Source organism: Megascapheus bottae, chromosome 36 (genome assembly GCF_031878675.1).
Source record: "Megascapheus bottae isolate mThoBot1 chromosome 36, mThoBot2.hap1, whole genome shotgun sequence".
In the NCBI taxonomy this organism is placed as follows: Eukaryota; Metazoa; Chordata; class Mammalia; order Rodentia; family Geomyidae; genus Megascapheus; species Megascapheus bottae.
The window spans coordinates 5,936,085-5,959,147 of record NC_143544.1 but is presented as its reverse complement, the minus strand read 5'-3'; the positions used below and the strand labels follow the sequence as shown (position 1 = coordinate 5,959,147).

At 45.0% G+C, this 23,063-nt stretch overlaps 1 protein-coding gene across 3 annotated transcripts in view; it reads left to right on the top strand.

Annotated features, from left to right (window-relative positions):
- Window positions 1-23,063, top strand: part of Pdpk1 (3-phosphoinositide dependent protein kinase 1) — a 52,794-nt gene that overhangs the window by 17,643 nt on the left and 12,088 nt on the right. For 2 of the 3 annotated variants that reach the window (XM_090324812.1, XM_090324811.1), the window contains exons 2-6: window positions 15,618-15,884; window positions 19,611-19,653; window positions 19,906-20,043; window positions 21,924-22,068; window positions 22,915-23,012. In XM_090324812.1, the coding sequence (XP_090180938.1) occupies window positions 15,675-15,884; window positions 19,611-19,653; window positions 19,906-20,043; window positions 21,924-22,068; window positions 22,915-23,012 (634 nt within the window). In that variant the 5' untranslated portion in view covers window positions 15,618-15,674. Of the gene's footprint in view, window positions 1-6,465; window positions 6,526-15,617; window positions 15,885-19,610; window positions 19,654-19,905; window positions 20,044-21,923; window positions 22,069-22,914; window positions 23,013-23,063 lie in introns of all 3 variants that reach the window. The other variant, XM_090324813.1, reaches the window with a different exon arrangement.

Below are 23,063 nucleotides of genomic sequence, written 5' to 3'. Positions count from 1 at the left end.
ACTGTCCTTGGACTTTTTCTCAAGGCTAGAGCTCTACCACTTGAGCCTCAGCACCACTTCTGGCTTTTTTCTATGTATGTGGTACTGAGGAATCAAACCCAGGTCTTTGTGCATGCTAGGCAAGCACTCTACCACTAGGCCAAACTCCTGACCCTTTTACTTTTTTTTTTTTTAATTGTTTTCTTCAAATAGTTGTACAAAGAAGGAAGGAGTGTTTGACTTTAATATGTCAATTTATGTATACAGTGAGTCTTGATCAGAGTATCCCCTTCAATCATTCTTCTCCCCTACTTAATCCTGTTTTCTAAAATATAGATCTTCCTCTGAACTTCTTACTATTTTAATTAGATTCTTTCAAGTAATTGGCTAGGTCATAAGGACAAGACTTGTGTTTTAATAAGCTGCTAATGACTAATTGTTTGCCAGTTTCCTATCTCCTGGTTCCCTGGTTAGCACAGTCTCAGGTAGATGGATGGGCCTTGGATAACTGGGAAAGTTGAGAGTGTTGATTTTGCAGCTGAATTCTGTTGTAGAATTGGATATAGTCTCACTGCTGGGTGTGTGACTGTGCACAGTCATCTGCTCTATGCCTCACTGTCCATATCTGTCACAAAGAATGAGAATATACTACTCTATCCATATCAGAAACAAACACTACTTCCTGACCAATGCGCCAGTGTTAGCAGAAATTTAGGGTAGCTAAGTTGATCTTGACCTTTGTGCCTGGCAAGAGAAGAATTCTGGTAAGAAGTGAACATTGTAAAGGTGATAGAGTTGGTTAGGGAAGAGGTATTGAAGAATAAAAGCACATGCCATGGCAGACCCTGGGAGACAGTGCTTCAACCTGTCTCAGCTATGTTGCACTCATCTTCCTGATCACAGAGTGTGGCCTTGGGTTAATAAGGAGAATTTGAGTCCTTGAAGATAGCTTTCTGATTTCCTGTAAAGTTTGGCGCCAGAGGCCAAAGGTTTACTGTGCCGCCCGTATTTCCTCATTCTTTTGTCTCTTACTGTCTCCTCCTTTAGTTGCCCCCTGCCCTCATTTTGTTGTCAAGCAGGTTTTGACTTAGCTTATCCTTCCATCTGCAAGTTGTCTAAGGCACAGTTCCCTGACTGAGATCCAGAGCAAGAGCAGGAGAGTAAGAGCTACAGGATCTTGCTGGACAGCTCAAGCTGTCCCTCAACCGATTCTGTAGACCAGGCTGGACTTAAAAGCAACGACCCTTCTACCTCAGTCTTCATAGTGTTGAGATTACAGGTGTGCCTTTCCATGCCTACGATTTCCCACTTTCTATTCTGTTACATTACTCTAACATTTAAATTAACACTTTAATCCAGTCCACAGTGCAGAAAGTAAGCACAATATCACATTCATACTACGAAATCTCATATTGTAGTGTTTTCTGCTATGTTGATGGTAACGGTGTAGAAAATGGATGTTGAAACTATGTGAGTGAAAGTCAGAGTTGGGCCTTTAGAAGTGGACCCTGGGCAGTCCTAAACATACATTCTTCCGTCTACCCAGGCTCTGAGGTGAGGTGGGTCTTTAAGGGCCACTTTTTCCTCCCATGCAGAAATCTAGATGCTGAATTGGGTTCTTGATTTGTTACTTTACCGGTTGTCCTTGTGCGGTAGGAGAAAGCAGGGATGATCATGTCTCTAACACCCCTGCCTCACGCTGGTCTTCTAACTGGGTCTAGCCTTGTGGAATTTCCTGGGCGAAGAGGAAATTCTTCCAGAGCGTTTTTTGCTAGGGAGCACAGCCTGCTTAGGAGCCGTATCTGGTTGGAGTGAGCTGAATGGACTTTTTGGCAGCCTCCCACAGTTCCCCGCCTCGGTGCCAGGGACCCATCCGGAGCCCAGTGCTAGGCAGTGTCCTACCACTGACTGGTGTGCATCCTGAGCCCTCACACAAATAAGGGCCTGGAGACAAGTGCCACCGCTCGCTGTGTGTGTGCGTGTGTGTGCGTGTGTGTGTGTGTGTGTGTGTGTGCGCGCGCGCGCGCGCGCGCGTTTGCGCGCGTGCGAGCTCCACCAGTTGCAGGGCACTCCAGGGCTCCAGATCACATGCTGGCATTTAAAGGTAAGTTGGCATTTTGAGTTTGGGATTCTTTCTCATCATGCTGACTGCAGTGTTAGGTTGTATGGCCATAGAAGGCTCTTATTTCAGTTCTGATTTCTATGTGTATATTAGGGAGCTCAGCATTTTTTTTTTCCTTGTGGGTCATGGGCCTTGAACTCTGGGCCTGGGCGTTGTCCCTGAGCTCTTCAGCTCAAGGCCACTGCCCTACCCCTGAGCCACAGTGCCACTTCCTGTTTTCTAGTGATTAATTGGAGATAAGAGTCTTAAGTGCCCAGGCTGGCTTTGAACTGCCTCCTGAGTAGTTAAGATTACAGGCATGAGCCACCTTGCCTGGCTGATTTGTTCTTGATTTAAAGTCCAGGATGAATATAGTAGATATTTGGTATTTAATGTAGTTTTACTCATAGATAAATTAGTAGTATTTGGATGGATGAGACAAGCTTCATTTAGAATTCAGGATTACTTTTTTTTTTTTTTTGCAAGTCCGGGGATTTGAACTCAGGGCTTGGGGACTGGCCTTGGGCTTTCTCAAGGCTAATGCTATACCACTTGAGCCATAGCACCACTTCCAGTTTTTTCTGTGTATGTGGTATGGAGAAATTGAACTCAGGGCTTTGTGCATGCTAGGCAAGCACTCTACCCTTAGGCCATGTTCCTGGCCCCTTTCTTTTTTTCTTTGCTTGGCAGTTCTGAAGTTGGAAGGACCTGGCTTTTGCTAGGCAGGCACTCTGCCATTGAGCCATGCCCCTAACCCTATTGGATCTGTTTACTCTGGAGGACTAAGATTCCTTTCAGCAGATTTGTGAAGTGTGATGTGTTCATGAGAAACAAAAAAATAAACCGAACTTCTGGATACCGAGGTGTTACTGTAAGCTAGTTATGATTGTTCAAATATCGGGTGTAAAAAAAACTGTGGCCCTGTGGCTGGGACTATTTTTTCGTGGCACTAGCCCAAAGTCTTTAGCCTGCTTTCAGCTGCCAAACTTTGCTCAAGGCTAGCACTGTACCACTTTGAACCATGGCACCTTGGTTTTCTGTGGCCAACTGGAGATGAAAGTCTTAACAACTTTCCTGCCTGAGCTGGCTTTGAGCCAAGATCCTCAGAGCACAGTCTCCTGAGTAGCTAGAATTATAGACATGCATCATCAATGCCCAGCTTCATTTTGTCCTTATTAAGAGAGAAAGGTACTGAGGGATCTGAGGAGCATTAACCCATCAGTCCTCTCCCTCATTTCAGCCCCTTCATCTTCTACATGATAATGGACCCCCAACTCCTCTTTTCTTTTTACACTTGGGCTTTGGTAGTGCTTGATATATGTGAGGGATATTATTCGTGATTGTTAGGGGAATTAGGATGAATAATGTCGTTAGTTAACTTACCTTATTTGAGAAGCAGTTGTCTGTAGCTTTGGAAGACTCAAGGTATCTGAGGCTTGAGGGAAATTGCAGGGGAACCCACAGACCATTTGTTTTCCTTTGAATCTGTTTGTTACATTTAGCAATATAATGTGGGTCACTGGGTGTTTCATATATTGACATTTTCATAAATATTAGTAATTGCGCAATGTGCTAGGTATTTTTCAGTTTGTTTTGGTGACTATGAAAATGTAGTTCAATCTCCACTCTACTAGACAGAAATAGTAGATTGATAGGCTGACATACCTAGAGTTTTTTTTTTTCTTTTGATTCGTCTTCAAATGTGAGGCTTGAACTCAGGGCCTGAGCACTGTCCTTGGGCTTTCTCAAGGCTTGAGCTCTACTACTTGAGCCACAGCACCATTTCTGGCTTTTTTCTATGTATGTGGTACTGAGGAATCGAACCCGGGTCTTCATGCATGCTAGGCAAGCACTTTAACCACTAGGCCAAACTCCCTGCCCTGTCTCAGCTTTTTTTTTTTTTTGCCAGTCCTGGGCTTGAGCTCAAGGTCTGAGCACTGTCCTTGGACTTTCTCAAGGCTAGAGTTCTACCACTTGAGCCTCAGCACCATTTCTGGCTTTTTTCTATGTATGTGGTACCGAGGAATCGAACCCGGGTCTTTGTGCATACTGGGCAAGCACTCTACCACTAGGCCAAACTCTCAGCCCCCTGTCTCAGCTTTTTTATTGAAGGCTAGCACTCTACCACTTTGAGCCACAACACCACTTCTGTTTTGTCTGGTGGTTAATTGAAGATAAGAGTCTCATGGACTTTCCTGTCTGCCAGGGCTGCCTTCAAACTGCAGTCCTCAGATCTCAGCCTCCTGAGTAGCCAGGATTACAGAAGTGAACCACCAGCATCCAGCCACACCTAGTTTTATTGCTTTCATTTCTCCAGAGACTTAAATTTCAAAGGTTATTAAGGAAGTGGCACTGTCTCTCAAGTGGTAGAGCACTAGCCTTGAGCTAAAAGAACTTAGGGACAGCAACCCAAGCCCAGAGTTCAAGCCTCACAATGGACTAAAAAAAAGGTTATTAAGTAACTAAAAGTATTTGTTATAATTTGGGTCACCAAGTGGGTGGCAAAGTGTTAGGGCTGTGCCAGGAGGAATTGACTCATCTCCATACCTGAGGTAGCTGGGATCTTCAGCTGTGAGGTCTCTGCAGGAACAGGCACCCAGCAGACTAATTTTAAAATTGGTTTTCTTTCTGATTCATGAAGACTGTTATATTTGGGACTTGAAATCTTTTTTTTTCTTTTTTCTTTTCTTCAGTCCTGGGTCTGGGTTGAAGGCTATTGCTCTACCACTTGAGCCATACTCTGCTTCCACTGTTTTAGTTAATTGGAAATAACTTTCTAGTTAATTGAACATAAGAGTCTCATGGACTTTACTGCCTATGCTACCTTTGTACTGGGATCCTCAGATCTCAGTCTCCTTAGTAGTTAGGATTGTAGGCATGAGCTAACCAGTGCCCCATCCTGTTTTCACATTTTATGTTCTGAACATGCCTGTATGCTCCCTGCTACTATAATTCAAACCCTGGGCTAGTCTGTGCTCTGGCCCCAGCGTCCAGGTGTCAGAGCCAAAGTCTTCCCCTACTCCCTCCCAGTACTTATCCATATCTGTAGAGCTCCCCCGTCACTTCATCGCTTACATTGCATGGTGTTGAAACCAGGAGAGCAGGGAGCATTTCCCTGGAGCTTTGCTAACAGAGCAACTGTATTTGCTGAGTAATAGGATGAATAATGCAGTTAGTTAATTTACCTTATTTGAGAAACTGCTGGGTGAACATAAACTTGGGAAATAACAGAAATGCCTTTAGTAAGTGTGGTGTACTTGCAGAAGTCACTCCATGTCCTGGGCTGTGTTTTAAGGTCCTAGATCCCCCTGTAAGTCTTTCAGGACTGTGCAGCTGTGTGAGCTGTGCACAAAATGCAGTATACCTGCTTAGCAGGCTGGATGACAGGTGTGGAGAGATTTCTGAGGCTTGTAAGAGCACCAGTGTTCTGGTCATTTAGTTGGAGAGAGATAATGGCCATGTGCCCAAGAAGCTGCTCTCCTGCCTGGCAGGTTGTTAGTAAAAACAAGGCACCACTCCTTCCTCCTCCTAGGGTGCTTCCCTGAACCCCTTAGGCCTCTCACCTCTGGCTGAGCCTTCTATTTCATGTTAGCAAGCCAAAGCACATTACCAAAGCAAGTTTGGCTTACCTCAGGCCCAGAGGTTACTGGGCCTGCCATGTGGTAGTGATTCAGAGAGGTAACAGCAGGAAAGAACGACAGCTTACATTAATTTATGCTGACATTTAATTGGTGCTGACCAAGTACGCTGTCAAAGAGAGGCTTTTTGCTGCCTTTAAACTTCTCATTGGAATTTCACTTTGTGCTGCATCTATTGCCAGGCATCTTAAAAGACAAAATTGGTATTAGATGCCTTAATATTTACAGATGGAAAAGACTTGCGGACTTGGGCTGAAACCTTCCTCTTTTTTTTTTTTTTTTTTTGCTAGTCCTGGGGCTTGAACTCAGGACCTAAGCTCTGTCCATGAGCTTCTTTTGCTCAAGGCCAGCACTCTACCACAGCACCACTTCTGGCTTTCTCTGGGTATGTGGTACTGAGGGATTAAATCCAAGGCTTCATGCATGCTAGGCAAGCACTCTACTACTGAGCCACGTTCCCAGTACTGAGGCCTCTTGTGACACACTCTGAGAGGCATATAGAATGCAGTTTCTTTAGCTGTCTCCATCTCAGCTCATTGATCACCCACAGGGTACAGTGCTAAACTTGGACTCGTGATGGGAGAAGGGAGCTTAGAGCTCCTTTATCTGTTGCCGAGTAGAACAGGGATGGAGGTTCACTGTGTGAAAGGTGATTCCTCCCTGCTCAGGAGCCTCCTGATCTGGGGTTGGGCAGGCTCAACCAAGACTTCTTCCATCCAGGCTTCTGATTATGTTTGTGCTCTGCAGTGGTTTGCTGAGCCATGGGAGAGAGAGAGCATTCTTCATAGCACCAGACTTGAGCCTTAGGTATGTCTTTTTTTTTCCCTCCCTTTTTTTTTTTTTTTGCCAGTCCAGGGCTTGTACTCAGGGCCTGAGCACTGTCCCTGGGTTTTCTCAAGACTAATGTTCTACCACTTGGGCCACAACACCACTTCTGGCCTTTTCTATGTATGTGGTACTGAGGAATAGAGCTCAGGGTTTCATGCGTGCAAGGCAAGCACTCTACCACTAGGCAAAACTCCCAGTAGCTTAGGCATGTCTTTTATCCCTGTCTTGTGATGAGAGTTTACTTTATAAGTTGGCTTATTTTGATGTTATTTGTTGTGCTGGTACTGGGGTTTGAACCCAGTGCCTCAAGCACTTTCCCTTGCTAAGGCTGGTTCTCTACCACTTGAGCCACACCACCACTTGTGGCTGTTTGCTGGTTGACATAAATCTTACATACTTTTCTGCCTGGGTTGGCTTCAAACTGCAGTCCTCAGATCTAAGTCTCCTGTGTAGCTAGAATTATAGGCCTGGGCTGGCAGTGGCCGGTTTACTTTGTAAGTTAAAATAAATAAATAAATCAGAGGAACTATTGGGTATAACCTTACAGCAAGTGAAATGTCAAATGCTGGCATTTGGAAACAGCATTGTTAAGCAGAGTTCAAGCCAAAACCTGCGTTGTGACCAGCTGAGCCAGACGTCCAAGAGAAATGAGACCAGAAGGCAAGGGCTGGTGCTTGGACACAGGGCCCTGGGTTCTTCCCCCGCTGGCTGTTGAAAATCACTTTTAGGTGAGGAGGGGATGGCGCCGACTGCCACTAGGATGATATCTTCCACCCAAGCATCTGCCGTTGTGCCGTCTTCCCTGGGTTGGCATGTCTTAACTCTCTGCTGCTGGGGAAGCAGCTGTGTCACGGTAGCCTAGAGGGTGTGCCTGCTTCCTTCTGTTCATCCTCCATGTGGCCTTATCCTTGTAGTTTTCTTCCCACCACACGTGCAACACCTTACACTGCTCCTGTTCTGCCTCCTTCGGACTCCTGGGTTTAAAGTCACACCCATGATTCAAATTTTATACCATTTGTATCTCAAAACTAAGCTTTTACCATTTCCTAACCATCACATTAGGATTTTATTTTACTTTTTAATATGTATCTATTTGACACTCCTGGGTTTGAGCTAAGGGCCTGAGCACTGTTCTTGTTTTTATTATTATTATTATTATTATTTCTTCAAGGCTAGAACCCTACCACTTGAGCCAGAGCACCATTTCCAGATTTTTCTGTGTGTGCGTGTGGTACCAAGGAATTGAACCCAGGTCTTCGTGCATGCTAGGCAAGCATTCTACCACTAGGTCACGCTCCCAGTTCCATGTTAGGATTTTTAGTGTGCCTTGCCCTTTCTTTAGTTTCAGCTGTCTGCTCTGCGAAGTGGCTGCTTAGTACTGACCTCTGGAGAGGCCACTGAAGACCTGCTGAGAAAGCAGAATTTGTGAGGCCAGAACAGGTTCTTAGAGGGAACTGTCGGTCCATGGGCCCTGTTGATTCGCTGTTGTAGGGTGTCCTCTTCATTCTAGGATGGCTAGCAACACCATTACCATTAGATATCAATAATGCTTTTTTCCCTCTCCCACATTACAACAACTTAAAATGTCTCTACTAATTGATAATTCTCACCTAGGGGACAAAAGCGCCCTGACTGATAGCCCACCCCTGGAGTTGAGTATGTCAGGGTATCTGAGTTGGAGCTGGTGGCATTAGTCATGGCCACATGCACAGAGGTTGCTATGGAGCTGCACCATTGACCACTGCTTATATACTGGACATCTACAGTCCCTGGGGGGATGGCTTATTTAGTGGCCTGTTTGGTATTTTGAGTGGCAGAACTCAGAGTCTCCTGCATTGAAACTGGTCAGCATCAACTGACTTCTGTGATGCTTGAGTTCTTCAGTGAAAATGGCTGCTCCGAAATGTATCTGTTACCCCTTGATACACAGCACCAGTAACAACAGAACTCATCCTTCCTGTCCCTTTATATCTCAGCTTCTCAGGGCACCTTCTGTCTTTTCACACACCCGCTCAAGTAGGCTAAGCGTTTTCCATGGCTCTTACAGTCTCATTTGTGGACTAGTGTTATAAAGGAAGCAGGCAGGGTTTATGCCCAGTGAAGCTTTGCTTTTTCTCGAGGCACTGCTGCCTGGTATCTTAGGATCTGCTGGTGCAGGTTGAGCTGTCCACAATACTGACATTTCTAGCATGGTCCCTTGTCTACATGGCCTGGCTGACACCCAGACGGAGAGACTAAGCAGAACCCAGGACAGGTGTGGACATACCCTCTGAGAACGTTGCTGTCCTGAAAGGGTCGGTTCTGGAGGCCTTCATTTTAACTATGGAAACCAGGTAGAAAAAAAGAGCTAGGCACCAGTGGCTCCCGCATGTAATCCTCGCTGCTCAGGAGGCTGCAATATGAGGATCATGGTTCAGAGCCAGACTGGGCAGGAAAAGTCTGTGAGATATGATTTTTTTTTGGGGGGGGTCAGTCGTGGGGCTTGAACCCTGGGCCTGGGCACTGTCCTTGAGCTCTTCAGCTCAAGGTTACTGCTGCACCCCTGAACCCTGGCCCCACTTCCCATTTTCTAGAGGTTAATTGGAGATAAGAATCTCAAGGTCTTTAGTGCCTGGGCTGGCTTCGAACCGTGATCCTCAGATCTCAGCCTCCTGAGTAGCTAGGATTACAGGTGTGAGCCACCTCACCTCGCTTGTGAGATTCTTATTTCTGGATTATCCACAGAAAACCTGAAGTCATGCTTTGGCGCAGTGTGGTTCAGCACTAGCCTTGAACAAAAGGAGCTTAGGAACAGCACCCAGGCCCTACAACCTTCAAGCCCTACAACCGACAGAAAGGAAAGGAAAGAGAGGGAGGAAAGGAAGGAAGGAAGCTGGCTGGCTGGTTTGTTCCCTAGACATTTGCCCATGAACCATAGGCACATATCTGCTTCTGGTGGTCTATGTTTTTCAGGAGTTAGAACTCCTGTTAAAATGAGCAGTCAAGAAGTTTGAGCTGAAGATAGTTTTCCTTTCCTTTCCTTTCCTTTCCTTTTCTTTCCTTTTCTTTCTTTTTTCTTTTCTTTTTTCTTTTTTGCCAGACCTGGGACTTGAACTCACAGCCTGGGCTTTCTCAAGGCTAGATCTCTACCACTTGAACCATAGCACCATTTCCAGCTTTTTTCTAAGTATGTGGTACTGAGGAATTGAACCTGGGTCTTCATGCATGGTAGGCAAGCACTTACCACTAGGCCAGATTCCCGGCCATCTTTTCTTTTTCTCTTTTCTTTTCTTTTCTTTTCTTTTCTTTTCTTTCTTCTTCCTCTTCCTCCTCCTCGTCCTTCTCCTCCTCCTCCTCCTACTCCTCCTCCTTCTTCTTCTTCTTCTTTTTTTTTTTTTTTTTTTGGTCTTTTCTTTTTTGGTACTAGGGATCGAACCCAGAACGTTGCACTTGCTAGGCAGGCGCTTTGCCACTGAGCTACATCCCAGCCCTGAAGACAGTTTTTCTTGGTAAAGTGATCCTGGGGTCAGCAAAAACATTCTTTGTTGCTTTTCATCCCTCAAAAGGGTGTTTGATACCAGAGTCCTATGTCCAGGAATAGCCAGGTGGATGGGGATGTCAGGGCCAGTTCTTTAGAAACACCTGGCCTTTTGTTGATGTAGCCCACCTGCTGTCGGTGGTGCCATCTCTGCAGACATGATGGCAGGCTACTGCTTGGGTATCACTTATAAGCACGCAGTAGGGCTGAGGTCCCGACTACCATAAAGAAGCAGTACTGTTCATCAAGAACTAACTTTCCCTTCCTCCCTTCCTCCCTCCCTCCCCCTATACTGGGGCTTTAACTCAGGGTCTCCTGTTCTCGCTTGACTTTTTCACTCAAGGGTGGTCCTCTACCACTCGAACCACATTTTCACTTTCAGTTTTTTGTTTTTTGGGGTTTTTTTGCTAATTAATTGGAAATAAGAGACTTTCATTTTTGTCTGACCAGGCTGGCCTCAAACTGGGATCCTCAGATGTCAGCATCTTCAGTAGCTATCATTACAGGCATGAGCCACTGGTGTCCTGATCCGGTTCCGGCTTTTTACTGGTTAATTAGAGATAAGTCTTGCAGGCTTTTCTGCTCAGACTGGCTTTGAGCTGAGGACTGCTCCGATCTTAGCCTCCTGAGTTGTCACAATGTCAGCATGAGCCTCCAGTGTCAGGGTAAGACCTTTCCTGTCAGAGGAAATAGCTTAGTGGAGTGCTTGCCTAATGTGTAAGACCCAGAGTTTGGTTCCCAGTATTAATGGTAGCATCTTTTCCAGACCGCTTGTTAGATCAAGAGGCATGCGAATGCATAGTTAGGTCTTCCACCCTAACTGTGACTGCCACAGTCTGAATTTATGTCTGAGATTTCACTCACTATGTAATTGTCAGTTTTTTTGGGAACAACACATTCTCTTGAGTCTCTAAATTAAGACATTTTTCACTTGCTGTGTCACTCACTGGCCCCTGGTTGATGGCTAGCTCCGAAGGTCCTGTCAGGTTATGCTTGTCTCTGGCTGGAAACCAGGGGTAGGTCTGACCCCTCACCTGGTGGACAAACAGCAGGGCCCATCTTGCAGGACAGTAGCGTTGTCGTAGGCTTTGCTTGGCAGGAGACTTGAGTACACAGAACTTAGGTCAAGGGTTGTAAATGTGCCCATGTGGATTTGACTTAAACATTGGGTAGGCCGGTGATGATAACCACGGCATGGCCAGGTGAGTTTCCAGCTACGGGGTGTGCATAGCACTGTGAAGTACTAAGTGCTGCCGCCTCCAGTGTGAGTCTCGGTAGGCTAGCCTTCTCCCACTGTTCCAAAGTGCTGACCTGAGGGAGACCTGTATCCAGGAACCTTGTAAGATGCACTTAGAGTGGCACAGTCCTGGTAGATCACAGTCCTTTGCTGGTCTTGAGCATCATGACCACTTTTTCTTATTTATTATTGCAGCAATTCTCTTGTTGATCTCTAAAGGGAGAGTTGGTTTGATTTGTGGGGTAAGTTTGGTGATAGGGACAAATCACTATAGTAGTGATAGAACCCAATCCTTGTGGTATTGTCCAATCCCTGGCTCATTTTGTAGAGTATGTATGGAATCCATAGGCATATTTACTTATTGACAGTCCAGAGAAGCTTTCAAGAAAATAACAGCTTTTTTTTGGCCAATCCTGAGGCTTGAACTCACGGCCTGGGCACTGTTCTTGGGCTTTCCCAAGGCTTGCGCGCTACCACTTGAACCAAAGCACCACTTGCAACTTTTTCTGTGCATGTGGTACGAAGGAATTGAATCCAGGGCTTTGTACATGCTAGGCAAGCACTCTACCACAAGTCAGACTCCTAGCCCCATAAACCTGTTCTTTGAGTGCCTAAGCTCGCTAGAGGTTTTAGGTTTTGAGCACATATGGGCTGGCTTCCTCAGGAGCCTACAGCAGGCTGGCATTGGGAAGGCTCTGGTAGAAAAAGTTGTGTTTTCAGTGATTCCAGCAGTGTAGAGGACTGTTTCTAGAGATGGCAGAGATGCCGGGCTGCCAGCCTTTTCCTCAGCATGAACCCCTTGGCTTCAGTTAAAATAAGTAAAATTCTATAATCTCATTATTTTTAACTATTTCCATTTTGTTATATCTTCTGTGTTGAATACTAACATTTTTGTATGTTTGTAGTCATCTAATTTCGCATTCTCCTATAAATATATTTCACTTTTTACTTAGAATGAATTCCAAAGTTATAGAAAAGTTGCCAGAAAAGTGCAAAAAAATTCCAATATACCCTTAGCCCAAATTTACCAACTTTGTTCCCATGCTTTCATAACTTTTTATGTCTGTTTCTGAAGATTACATCATATTATTCAAAGTGGCTAGCTAAGGCACGGTAATATACAAAGTGTCACTTTTCCCTTGAGAGCTACTAGGCAGTTCCTTGCTCTTGTCATGATACCCAAAACTGCAGTGGACAGTTTTTCTTCCAAGTGTTGATGATGGAACTCACAGCCTCTCCCCTGCTAGGTTAGTATTGTCTGTTTAAAAAATGTGTATGTGCATCTATATTCTTATACTTATGGGTATGTGTGTATAAATGTTTGTAATACTTTGTTTTGGTAGGTCATGGGGTTTTTTGCTCAAGACTAGCCCTCTACCACTTGAGCCACTGTTTTCCACTAACAGTTTCTTAGGTGGCTAAGTGTAGATGAGTCTTATGGCCTTTCCTACCTAGGTTGTCTTCAAACCATGATCCTCAGATCTCATCTTTCTGAGTAACTAGGATTATAGGCATGAGCAACCAGTGCCTGGCTCTTTTGTAATACTTTATAAATCCGACTTTAAAATACTCTTGACTATGCCAGCTGCCAGTAGCTCATTCCTATGCTTTTAGGTTCTCAGGAAGCTGAGATACGAGGATTGTAGTTCAAACCGGTCATGAGCAGGAAAGTCTGTGAGACTCTATTCTCTAGAAAACCACCAAAATCTGGAAATTGAGCTGTGGCTCAAGTGGTAGAGCACCAGCCCTGAGCAAAAAAGCTTAGGGACAGCACCCAAACCCTGAGTTTAAGCCCCTGACACACACACGCGCGCGCGCGCACTAGTGTTGACTAATTTTCTTAGGTTGAGTTTCTAGGAAGAAGTTAAAGGGTGTTGCATGTGGAAAATACTTTTTAGTATTTGGGCTTTTCAACTTAGTGACCATCTACATCTGCTGCTGAGGATTTCACTGAGACTTTAAATGCCCTTTGGCACATCAGAAAGCTAAAACCTATAGATCAGGTTTTTATGTACTTAGTAAATAATCAGTTAATGCTCTGTCATTGATAAAGTGTTTGGCTGGTCTCTCACATTTTAATGCATAATTCTTTTTGTGCCAGCCCTGGAGCTTGAACTCTGGACGTAGGCACTGTCACTGAGCTCCTTCTACTGAAGATTAGTGTTCTACCTCTTGAGCCACAGTGCCACTTCCTATGCATATTCTTTTTTTTTTTTTTTTTTGCCAGTCCTGGGCTTGAGCTCAGGGCCTGAGCACTGTCCTTGGACTTTCTCAAGGCCAGAGCTCTACCACTTGAGCCTCAGCACCAGTTCCAGCTTTTTTCTATGTATGTGGTACCGAGGAATCGAACCCAGGTCTTTGTGCATGCTAAGCAGGCACTCTACCACTAGGCCAAACTCCCGGCCCCTTCCTATGCATATTCTTATATCTTGTCTATATATATATATTGTCACCTTGGAGTGAGTGATGGCCGTAGCAGACCCGTCAGAAAGAGACCCTGCTTTCCCTAAGCCACAGAGCGTGTCAGAGTTCCTGATGGTGCTATTTCCCAGAGTTGGGGGAGTTGTGCTTCTGGACCTCCCGTGGGGGAGCCAAGGCCTCATGCTGCACTGCACAACTTCCCAGGCGCCTGCCTGTTGTCACAGCTGCTGCTTCCCTTCTTTACCTCCATGTATATCATGTTTGGGTCACAGGATGTTCCTTCTGGGTTTGTTCTTGTTCTTGTTAGGCATTTTATGATTTTCAGATGAGCATCTCCAGCCGCTTTTCTCTTTGGTGCTGAGCTACCATCTAGGCTTGCTCTTGCCTATTGTGGGCTCACATGTCTTTCCCATGCTTGATACAGTTACTGCTTTTTCAGAGATATGGCGTCTTCATAATTCTCACTGTGTACCTTTCCTATTTACCTGGAGGAGTATAAAGAACATCCAGACAATTCAAGGGGAAACTGACCTGGCCACAGTCCCCTGTTCTCATGAATTGATATTAACCATCCTTTCAGCTGTTTTTTTTTTTATTAAGGAATTTATTAACATTGATTTTTACATCATTTCAAATGACATGTTTAACAAACAAGTATTCAAGCAGGGGATCTCTATATACAATCACGGGCATTTAGATTTTAGAATATAATCAAAATTAGGCTGAGGGTTTATATGTCATAGATACATAATAATCTATGTAATAAAACATTATGTCTATAGAGTCATAAGTTTTTATGTCTATGTAGTTGTGTTTATATTTCCAATACCATGCCCATAGCGTTGGGTATGCAACTTTTGAGTCTTTGCTCTTAGACTCTTTGGATGTAATAGCCACATATTAAGGATACCATGCGCCTTTTGTTTCTTTGGTCTTGACTTGTCTCACTCAACATGATTCGCTCTAGATTCATCCACTTCCCTGCAAATGCCATTATTTTATCTTGTCTGTTGGCTATGTAGAATTCCATTTATATATATATATATATATATATATATATATATATATATATACACCACATCAGCTGTTTGTTTTTGTGCTGGTACTAGGGTTTAAATCCTGGTCCTCCTTCATCTCATATGTGTGTGTGTGTGTGTGTGTGTGTGTGTGTGTGTGTGTGTGTGTGTGTGTGTGCGTGTGTGTGATGGAGCTCAGGTGCTGTCCTGAGCTCTTTCAGCTCAGGGCTAGTGCTTTACCCCTTTGAGCCACAGCAGCACTTCTAGTTCCTGGTGATTATATTGGAGACGAGAGGCTCATGAACTTTCCTGGCTGGGCTGGCTCTGAACCACAATCCTCAGATCTCAGCCTTCTGACTAGCTAGGATTACAGGTGTGAGCCACTGGTGCCCAGCCCATTTCCATTTTTTTAACTGTATCACCTTTCACGTTTCTGTGTGTCATTGACAACTGTTCTGTAGTCATTTTGTATACAATTGCCAAATTGCTTTCCAAAAACATTTTAGCAGCAACACTGGTTTTGGGAGTCAGCCACCGTTCTATGAATATGCGTGCTTTATCAGAGTCTTGCCTGTATTGGAAGTCTCTGTGTGCTGTAAACATATTCAGTCATTGCTCTTGTCTACTCTTCCCTCTTCATTAAAAATGCACAGTGCTACCCGTGGTTGCCTTAGCTTAGCCTTGAGGAACTGGTGAAGAGTACAGAGCCGAGAGAGAGATGAGGAATTGGCCTGCCACTTCTGGACGTGAGCTAGGGAGACAAAGGGAAAGTTTCCGATGAGCTTCCCTGCCCTCAGCAATATTGACACAAGGTGTGACAGTCTGTCTGCCCACGGAAAGGGAGCTGCTTAAGTCTTACTTCTCTCCTCCATGCCTACAGTATGATGCCGTCCCCATCCAGTCCAGTGTGGTGCTGTGTGCCTGTCCGTCCCCATCCATGGTGAGGACCCAGACTGAATCTGGCACCGCCTCTGGCATTTCCAGCAGTGTCAGCAGGCAGGGATCTACCATGGATGGTACCACCGCTGAGTCCCGGCCAAACACCAACCCCCTGCAGCACGCTGCCCAGCCGCCTCCACAGCCTCGTAAGAAACGGCCTGAAGACTTCAAGTTTGGGAAGATTCTTGGCGAGGGCTCTTTTTCAACAGTGAGTAGATGTTGTACTGCTGGGTAAACAAGCCTTTAGCCCTTGGCAATGACTGCTCATAATGGACCTTGAGCTAGGATCCCTGGCTCCATGCCACAGGCCATCTTCTGCTACATGGCCCCTGGAGTCTTGAGGGAGAGAGTGGATTACCTGAGTAGACCTCCTGAGGAGTGTGGCTAAAACACCTAAACTGGGTTTTGCAGGTGAAAGCTGTGCCATGCATTGCTTTGTGCAGGTGGCATGCAGCTATAGTACCAACACTTTGGAGGCAGAGGCAGGGTGACATTCAAGCCTAGCACTGCATGTAAGACCTTGTTTTAAAAAGAGAAAAGGCATCTCTTGATTTATGTTTTTTGTTTTAATTTAAATTTATGTTTTTTGGTAATACTCGTATTTGAACTCAGCAATTTGCATTTGCTAGGTACTGTGCTGCTTCAGCTAGGCCTCTACCCATTTTTTTTTTGGGTGCGGGGAGGCCAGGGGCGTGTAACTTCTGGAACTTGGACTCAGGGCCTGAGCACTGACCTTGGGCTTTCTCAAAGCTAGCGCTCTACCACTTGAGCCACAGCCAGCACTTCTGGCATTTTCTCTGTGTGTGGTACTGGGAAATCAGGGTTTCATGCACGATCAGCGACCTCTCTACCAGTAGGCTAAGCTCCCCCCCTTTCTTTTTTTTGTTGGTCATGGGACTTTTAACTCTGGTCCTGATCCCTGTCCCTGAGCTCTTCAGCTCTAGGCAACAACCCTATCCCTTGGGCCACCGTGCCACTTCCAGTTTTCTGGTGGTTAATTGGAGATGAGTCTCGCAGACTTTAGTGCTTTGGCTGGCTTTGAACCACGATCCTCAAATCTCAGTCTCGATCCTCAAATCTGTCTCGTGAGTAGCTAGGGTTATAGGTGTGAGCCACCTTGCCCAGCTTCACTGCCTGTTGTTGTTGTTGTTGTTGTTTGTGGTGGTGGTAGTAGTCTAAGGGGCTTGGACTCTGGGCTTGAGTGCTGTCCCTGAGCTCTTCAGCTCTAGGCTTCCTTCCTAACCCTGGGCCTGGGTGATCTCTCTGAGCTCTTCAGCTCAAGGCTACTGTCCTACTCCTGGAGCCACTTCCAGTTTTCCAGAGCTTAACTGGAGATAAGAGTCTTTGTTCTTTAGTGCCCTTCTTTAGTACCTGGACTGTCTGAGATCTGAGGATCTCCTGAGTAGCTAGGATTACAGGCGTGACTATTCCCTCCCCCCCCACACACACTTTAAAAAAAACCAGAACCCTTAAGGACTAGAATGTAGTTGAGTGGTAGAGTGCTTACCTGCCATGCATGAAGCCCTAGGTTTGATTCCTCAGTACCACATACACAGAAAAAGCCAGAAATGGTGCTGTGGCTCAAGTGGTAGAGTATTAGCTTTGAGCACAGAGAGGCTTAGGTACAGAGACCAGGCCCTGAGATCAAGTCCCAGAACTGGCCAAAAGCAAAGGGGCCAGGAATGTGGCCTAGTGGTAGAGTGCATGCATGAAACCCTGGGTTCGATTCCTTGTTACCATATGCACAGAAAAAAAGGTGGAAGTTGGGCTGTGGCTCAAGTGGTAAAGCACTGGCCTTGAGGAAAGCCCAAGGACAGTGCTCAGGCCCTGAGTTCAAGCTGTAGGACTGGCAAAAACAACAACAAAACAAATACACAGAGTTCAGATTTTATTCTAACCTGGTACGAGAAGCTTACCTTCTTCTATATCTCCCCACCAATTGTCAGGCTACCCTTCCTACAAACTTTTTAGTTCCTTGGGTTGAAAGTTAGTATTAATGTTAGTATCTCATCAGAGATTTTGGTAGCATTTAACAACCTTATTTATATCCTTTTTGTTTGTTGGTTGGCTGGTGTTTTTCTTTAATATAGTAAGGTGGTCTGCCTTGGATATTTGTTTTCAGTTTCATAAATGTAAATATCGTTTGTGCTCTAAATCACGTTCATGAGCTTTACATTTTCTAGTGAGTAACTGGCAACCTCAAGAAAAGTTTGTGGTAGAGTCTGTGGGTCCATTGGTTTTTACTCTTAGCAGAATGTTCCAGGTACGCTTTCTTAGATAAGAAGTATTTTTGCCAGAAATGGTAATACATGCCTATAATTCTACCTACTTGGACAGTAAGGCAGAAGGGTCTTGTATTTAAGAAATAGCCCAGTCAGGAAAGTGGTGTACCCAGTCCAAAAAAAATGAAAGCAAAAAGAACTGGGGACATAGCTAGATACATCCTGGGTTCAGTCCACAGTACCACCAAAAACACATGCATTTTTTGTTCTTGCAGTGCTAGAGATGAAACCCAGGGCACTGTGTGTTCTGAGCAAGTGTCAGGGTGTGTGCTGTCAATCCAAAAGAGCCCCCACAAAAAGATTCCTGCTCTGAGTGGCCTCTTCCTGTGGTCTTCGTTCTCACATGGGCGCCAGAGGCATCTCACTCTGGGAGAGTTTCTGAATAACCAGTCTTTCTGGCTTGGCCCTTTTGAAAGAATCTATATGTGAAATTTATTTTCTTTTTCTTTTTCTGCCTTTTAAATAAATGTTTATGAAAGTCTAAAATACAAAGAACAAGTTTAGTTGTATTTCCACTATCTTGTTTAAATTAATGCTGAACTTTCATAGCCCTTACACTTCTCTCTCTCCCCCATATGTGTATGTGTTTATTGATTGATTGTGTGCTGGTCCTGGAGTTTGAATTCTGGGTCTGGGGGCTGTGCCTGTGCTGCTTTTCCTCAAGGCTAGTGCTCTACCACTTGAACCAAAGCACTACTTCCAGTTTTTTCTGTGATGAATTGGAGATAACAAATCTCCTGAACTTTCCTGCCTGGGCTGGCTTCAAAACCTCATCTTTGATTTCAGTCTCCAAAATAGCTGGGATTATAGGTTTCAGCCACTGGCACCCAGTCTTCCCTTCCCCACAAAGTTGAGCATTCTACCACTTTGAGACACAGTGCCATATCTGGCTTTTTAGTAGTTAATAGAAGATAATCTGACTGGCTTTTTCTGCTGGGGGCTGGCTTCGAACCCAAATCCTCAGAGTAGATAGGATTATAGGGGGCCAGGAGTTTGGCCTAGTGGTTAAAGTGCTTGCCTAGCATGCATGAAGACCCGGGTTCGATTCCTTGGTAGAGCTCTAGCCTTGAGAAAGTCCAAGGACAGTGCTCAGGCCCTGAGCTCAAGCCCAGGACTGGCACAAAAAAAAAAAATAATAATTAAAAAAAAAAAAAAGGATTATAGGCATGAGCCACTGACACTCGGCCTCTGGTTTTCTTTTGAGACAGGCCTTTGCTTGGGCTGGCCTGGACTGTGACCCTCCTCATTTCTGCCATCAAGTAGCTAGAATTACAAGCACCAGGCACCAGGCACCAGCACCTGGCTGAAGTTATTCTTTAAGAAATTCCCAGTACCCACTTGGTAGTATTTGGAAATGCTAATCTAGAAGGTTCTTGAATTTGTACTTTCACTACATACACTATGAATATTACTGAAAGTTGACCCATCTCATGACAATGGAGTTTGTTGTTGACTATTAGAACTCCTGAACATGATCTGTGATTCTCTGTTGTTTGATAGTATAGGACTCAAGTATTTAAATATAATTTCAAGCCTTGTATGGGGGATGGGAAAGTATTTGTTGAACTTTGTTTCCTGGTATGTTTTCCTTTTCCTTTACAGTGTGCTTTACAGTATGTTTCTTTGTTGTTTTTTCTTTCTTCCCAAACCAGGTTGTCCTGGCCCGAGAACTGGCTACCTCCAGAGAATATGCTAGTGAGTACTGCCGTGAACTGAGCACCTGGCTTGGAGCCAGTCGGCTGTGTGCACATGGCAGCGTTGGTGGCAGGGTGGTGGGAGCTTCTGTTCTAAATTTGGAGTCTGGGGCATGACCCGTCTTAGAGACCATGAAGCTGAGATGAGTGGTTTTAGTGACACTGTAGTGTCTCCCAAATTACCTTTATCAATTGTGCCTTCAATATTTTTTACCTTTCCCAATTGTAATGACTCACTTCTCTCTACCTGAAGTTAAAATTCTGGAGAAACGTCATATTATAAAAGAGAACAAGGTCCCATATGTAACCAGAGAGCGAGATGTGATGTCACGCCTGGATCACCCCTTCTTTGTTAAGCTTTACTTCACGTTTCAGGATGATGAAAAGTTATGTATCCTTTGTGTGATCAGTGCTATCTGGAATCACATCACCTTCCATATCGTTGTTTTTTCTCACAAGTATCCCCTCCCCTGGAAGGGAAAAAGATCTCTACTCCTCAGGAACTCGCAGGGTTGATAGAACGTTGGTATTTAGGAGGTGCCCTCTCTCTTCTCGTGTCTCTCTTAACCACTGCTCCTGCAGAAGCCTTTACAATTCTTGAGCTTTTCCCTTATGTGGCTGCCTTGACTCCTCCTCTTTTCCCTTTGGGTTTCCTGTTACTTCGCCTTTCTTGACCCCGTGGGGTCTCTGGCTGCTGGACATCAGTGGTGCAGGCCTGGGCTTTCTTGGAGCCCTTGAACAACGCTCTTGGTTATGAAGCACTGTTAATAGTCAGCTTGTGTCACTGCAGGAATACCTGAGATTGCCATTTTCATCAAGGGAAGGGGATTTTTAGCTCACAGTTTGGAGGCGGAATGGCCACATGATATGGTGCAGGCTGTGGCCCTGAGGTGGGTGGTGGAAGATGTCTGGAGGAGGGATCACATCTCAAGCCAGAAAGCTAAAAGAGGGGTGGAGTGGAGAGAACTGCCTCCCATCTGATGACCCAAGGTCTGGTCTATAGGTCTTTTGTGTCTTAAAGGTTTTACCACCTTTCAGTACTGCCACCCTGTGGGCCAAACTTCTAATCACACTCTACTCGTGGGAGACACCCAAACTCCATGTTGTTCTCACATCACACTTCTCTGCAACCATCATAGCCAAGAGGAGAGTGTTCTTGCCGTCTGGACTGGTGGATATGACTCGTGGTCTTTGTCCGGTGGTATATATGTTCTTGATCATTAAGACAAACTCCATAGTCCTCGGCACACTTACCTTCCATCAGCATGAGATCAAACAACGAATTCTGCCCCCACTCCAGATCCTTGATGTTCATTGTGTTGAGAAATGACTGTGGGAAATACCCACATACTGCAGAGGTAAGGCAGACCCTGGGGACATCCTTTGCTGATGATAGGCAAATGGATCTACAGAGGCACCATTGAGACTCTTCACCAGGTACAGTGAGAGGCAGTAGGAGAATGAGCACAGAAGAAGCCTGTCTGAGACAAGGCGTCCCCCTGGTGGAGCTCTGACTCTACCACAGCCTGAGAAGTAAAGAACCTTCTTCCTCAGGCACAGATCAAGACTGAGGGGGTCTTGAATATTGTTGCTTGCTTTCTCCAGCTCCTGTCAGGCTGGTCTGACCCCGTTTTTGCTCATGATACAAGGTCACATCACGGAGGCAAGAACATTGCCATTGACCTCAAGGCTAAGTTCTGGTCCTGTCTTTTGTTCTGTTTCCTTTGAGTTTCTGCCCAGCACATATCTCGCAAATAGATCAAATGAGTCAAGAAATCGATAAAACGGTTCTCTTACAAAGCGTGTTGCTTTTAGGCATAGAAGGAACCCATACATGTGTGTACTGTTAGGCAAGGCTCAGAGCTGTGCATTGCCCTGTGGATTCAGTAAGGATCCCGTCTTCCTGAGTTGTAACTCTGCCCTTGAAGCCACCGTGTGTGCTTGTGCCTTGGCCAGGGCTTGCAGGCAGGTCTGACAGCCCTCTAGTGGTTCCCTCTCATAGGCCACAGATGCCTCTGGGGTTATGTCACCAGAAGTGCAGTCTGGGCTGAGATGCCATCTGTACTTTTCCAGGGACCGTGTCATTATCCTCTTAGAAGGATCCCTGCACTAATGCCTGGTCTTGGAGCCGGGCTTAGATCTGACTCAAAAAAGAACCGCTGTCTTAGGAGCACAGGTACCTTCAGTTTGCATTGAACAGACATTTCATATTGGGTTAAGTTTGTTTAAAAAAAAATCTTCCCCATTTTTCCTTAACCGTATGGTGTTCAGATTTTGGCCTTAGTTATGCCAAAAATGGAGAACTGCTTAAGTACATCCGCAAAATTGGTTCATTTGATGAGACCTGTACCCGGTTTTACACAGCTGAGATTGTGTCTGCTCTAGAGTACTTGCACGGCAAGGGGATCATTCACAGGTAAGAGAGGCCCCAGGGGCCCTGCTCGCAGCACCTTCCGTGGTGATTGGTACTTGTGGCCGTGTGGCATGTAAGCTGTTGCTAACACCAGAACTAGCCCTCTGGTTTTCTTTGTGGTAGATGTGATGTAGGTGCTTGGTGGCAGCTCACTGTTGTGAGAGTGGAGAAAATGCTGAAAGTGGAAGGAGTTTGTAGTTAGAGAGTCTTGCACCATCAGTAATCATTAGGTCACTGTGGCGGGGGCGTCTTCCTACCAAGGCAGATGCTTGTATCATCGGGACTGGTGCTTTTGTTACTTGTAGCTTTTGTGTCTTCTTATTTCTGATCTCATTTCCCAGGAGTTTATTCTGATAAACTCACATTGAAAGTATTCATGAGCTCTTTATGAATTGAAAAATGATAGGTTATTCTTCCCTAAACAGTTTATTAAAAGTAATTATGTACTTATGAGTTGATATAATTGGACTGTCCTTATGGTGTGCATGTTGTTTGCTTGGTGTGAACTTTGGGACTTATATTTCTTGGTTCTTTTTTTTTTTTTTTGCCAGTCCTGGGCTTGAGCTCAGGGCCTGAGCACTGTCCTTGGGTTTTCTCAAGGCTAGAGCTCTACCACTTGAGCCTCAGCACCACTTCTGGCTTTTTTCTATGTATGTGGTACCGAGGAATCGAACCTGGGTCTTCATGCATGCTAGGCAAGCACTTTAACCACTAGGCCAAACTCCCAGCCCTATTTCTTGGTTCTTAATCTGTAAGTATAAGAATTCATCAGTTATATGTTATTATAATACTACATAATGAAAATACTGTTCTTTTAAGTATTTCAAATGTAAAAATCTACTTTTGCAGGGACCTTAAACCAGAAAACATTTTGTTAAATGAAGATATGCACATCCAGATCACAGATTTTGGGACAGCAAAAGTATTATCTCCAGAGAGCAAACAAGGTATGTGTGAGCTTGATTTCCAGGAGAACCTGGCTGTGCTTAAAGCTGAGA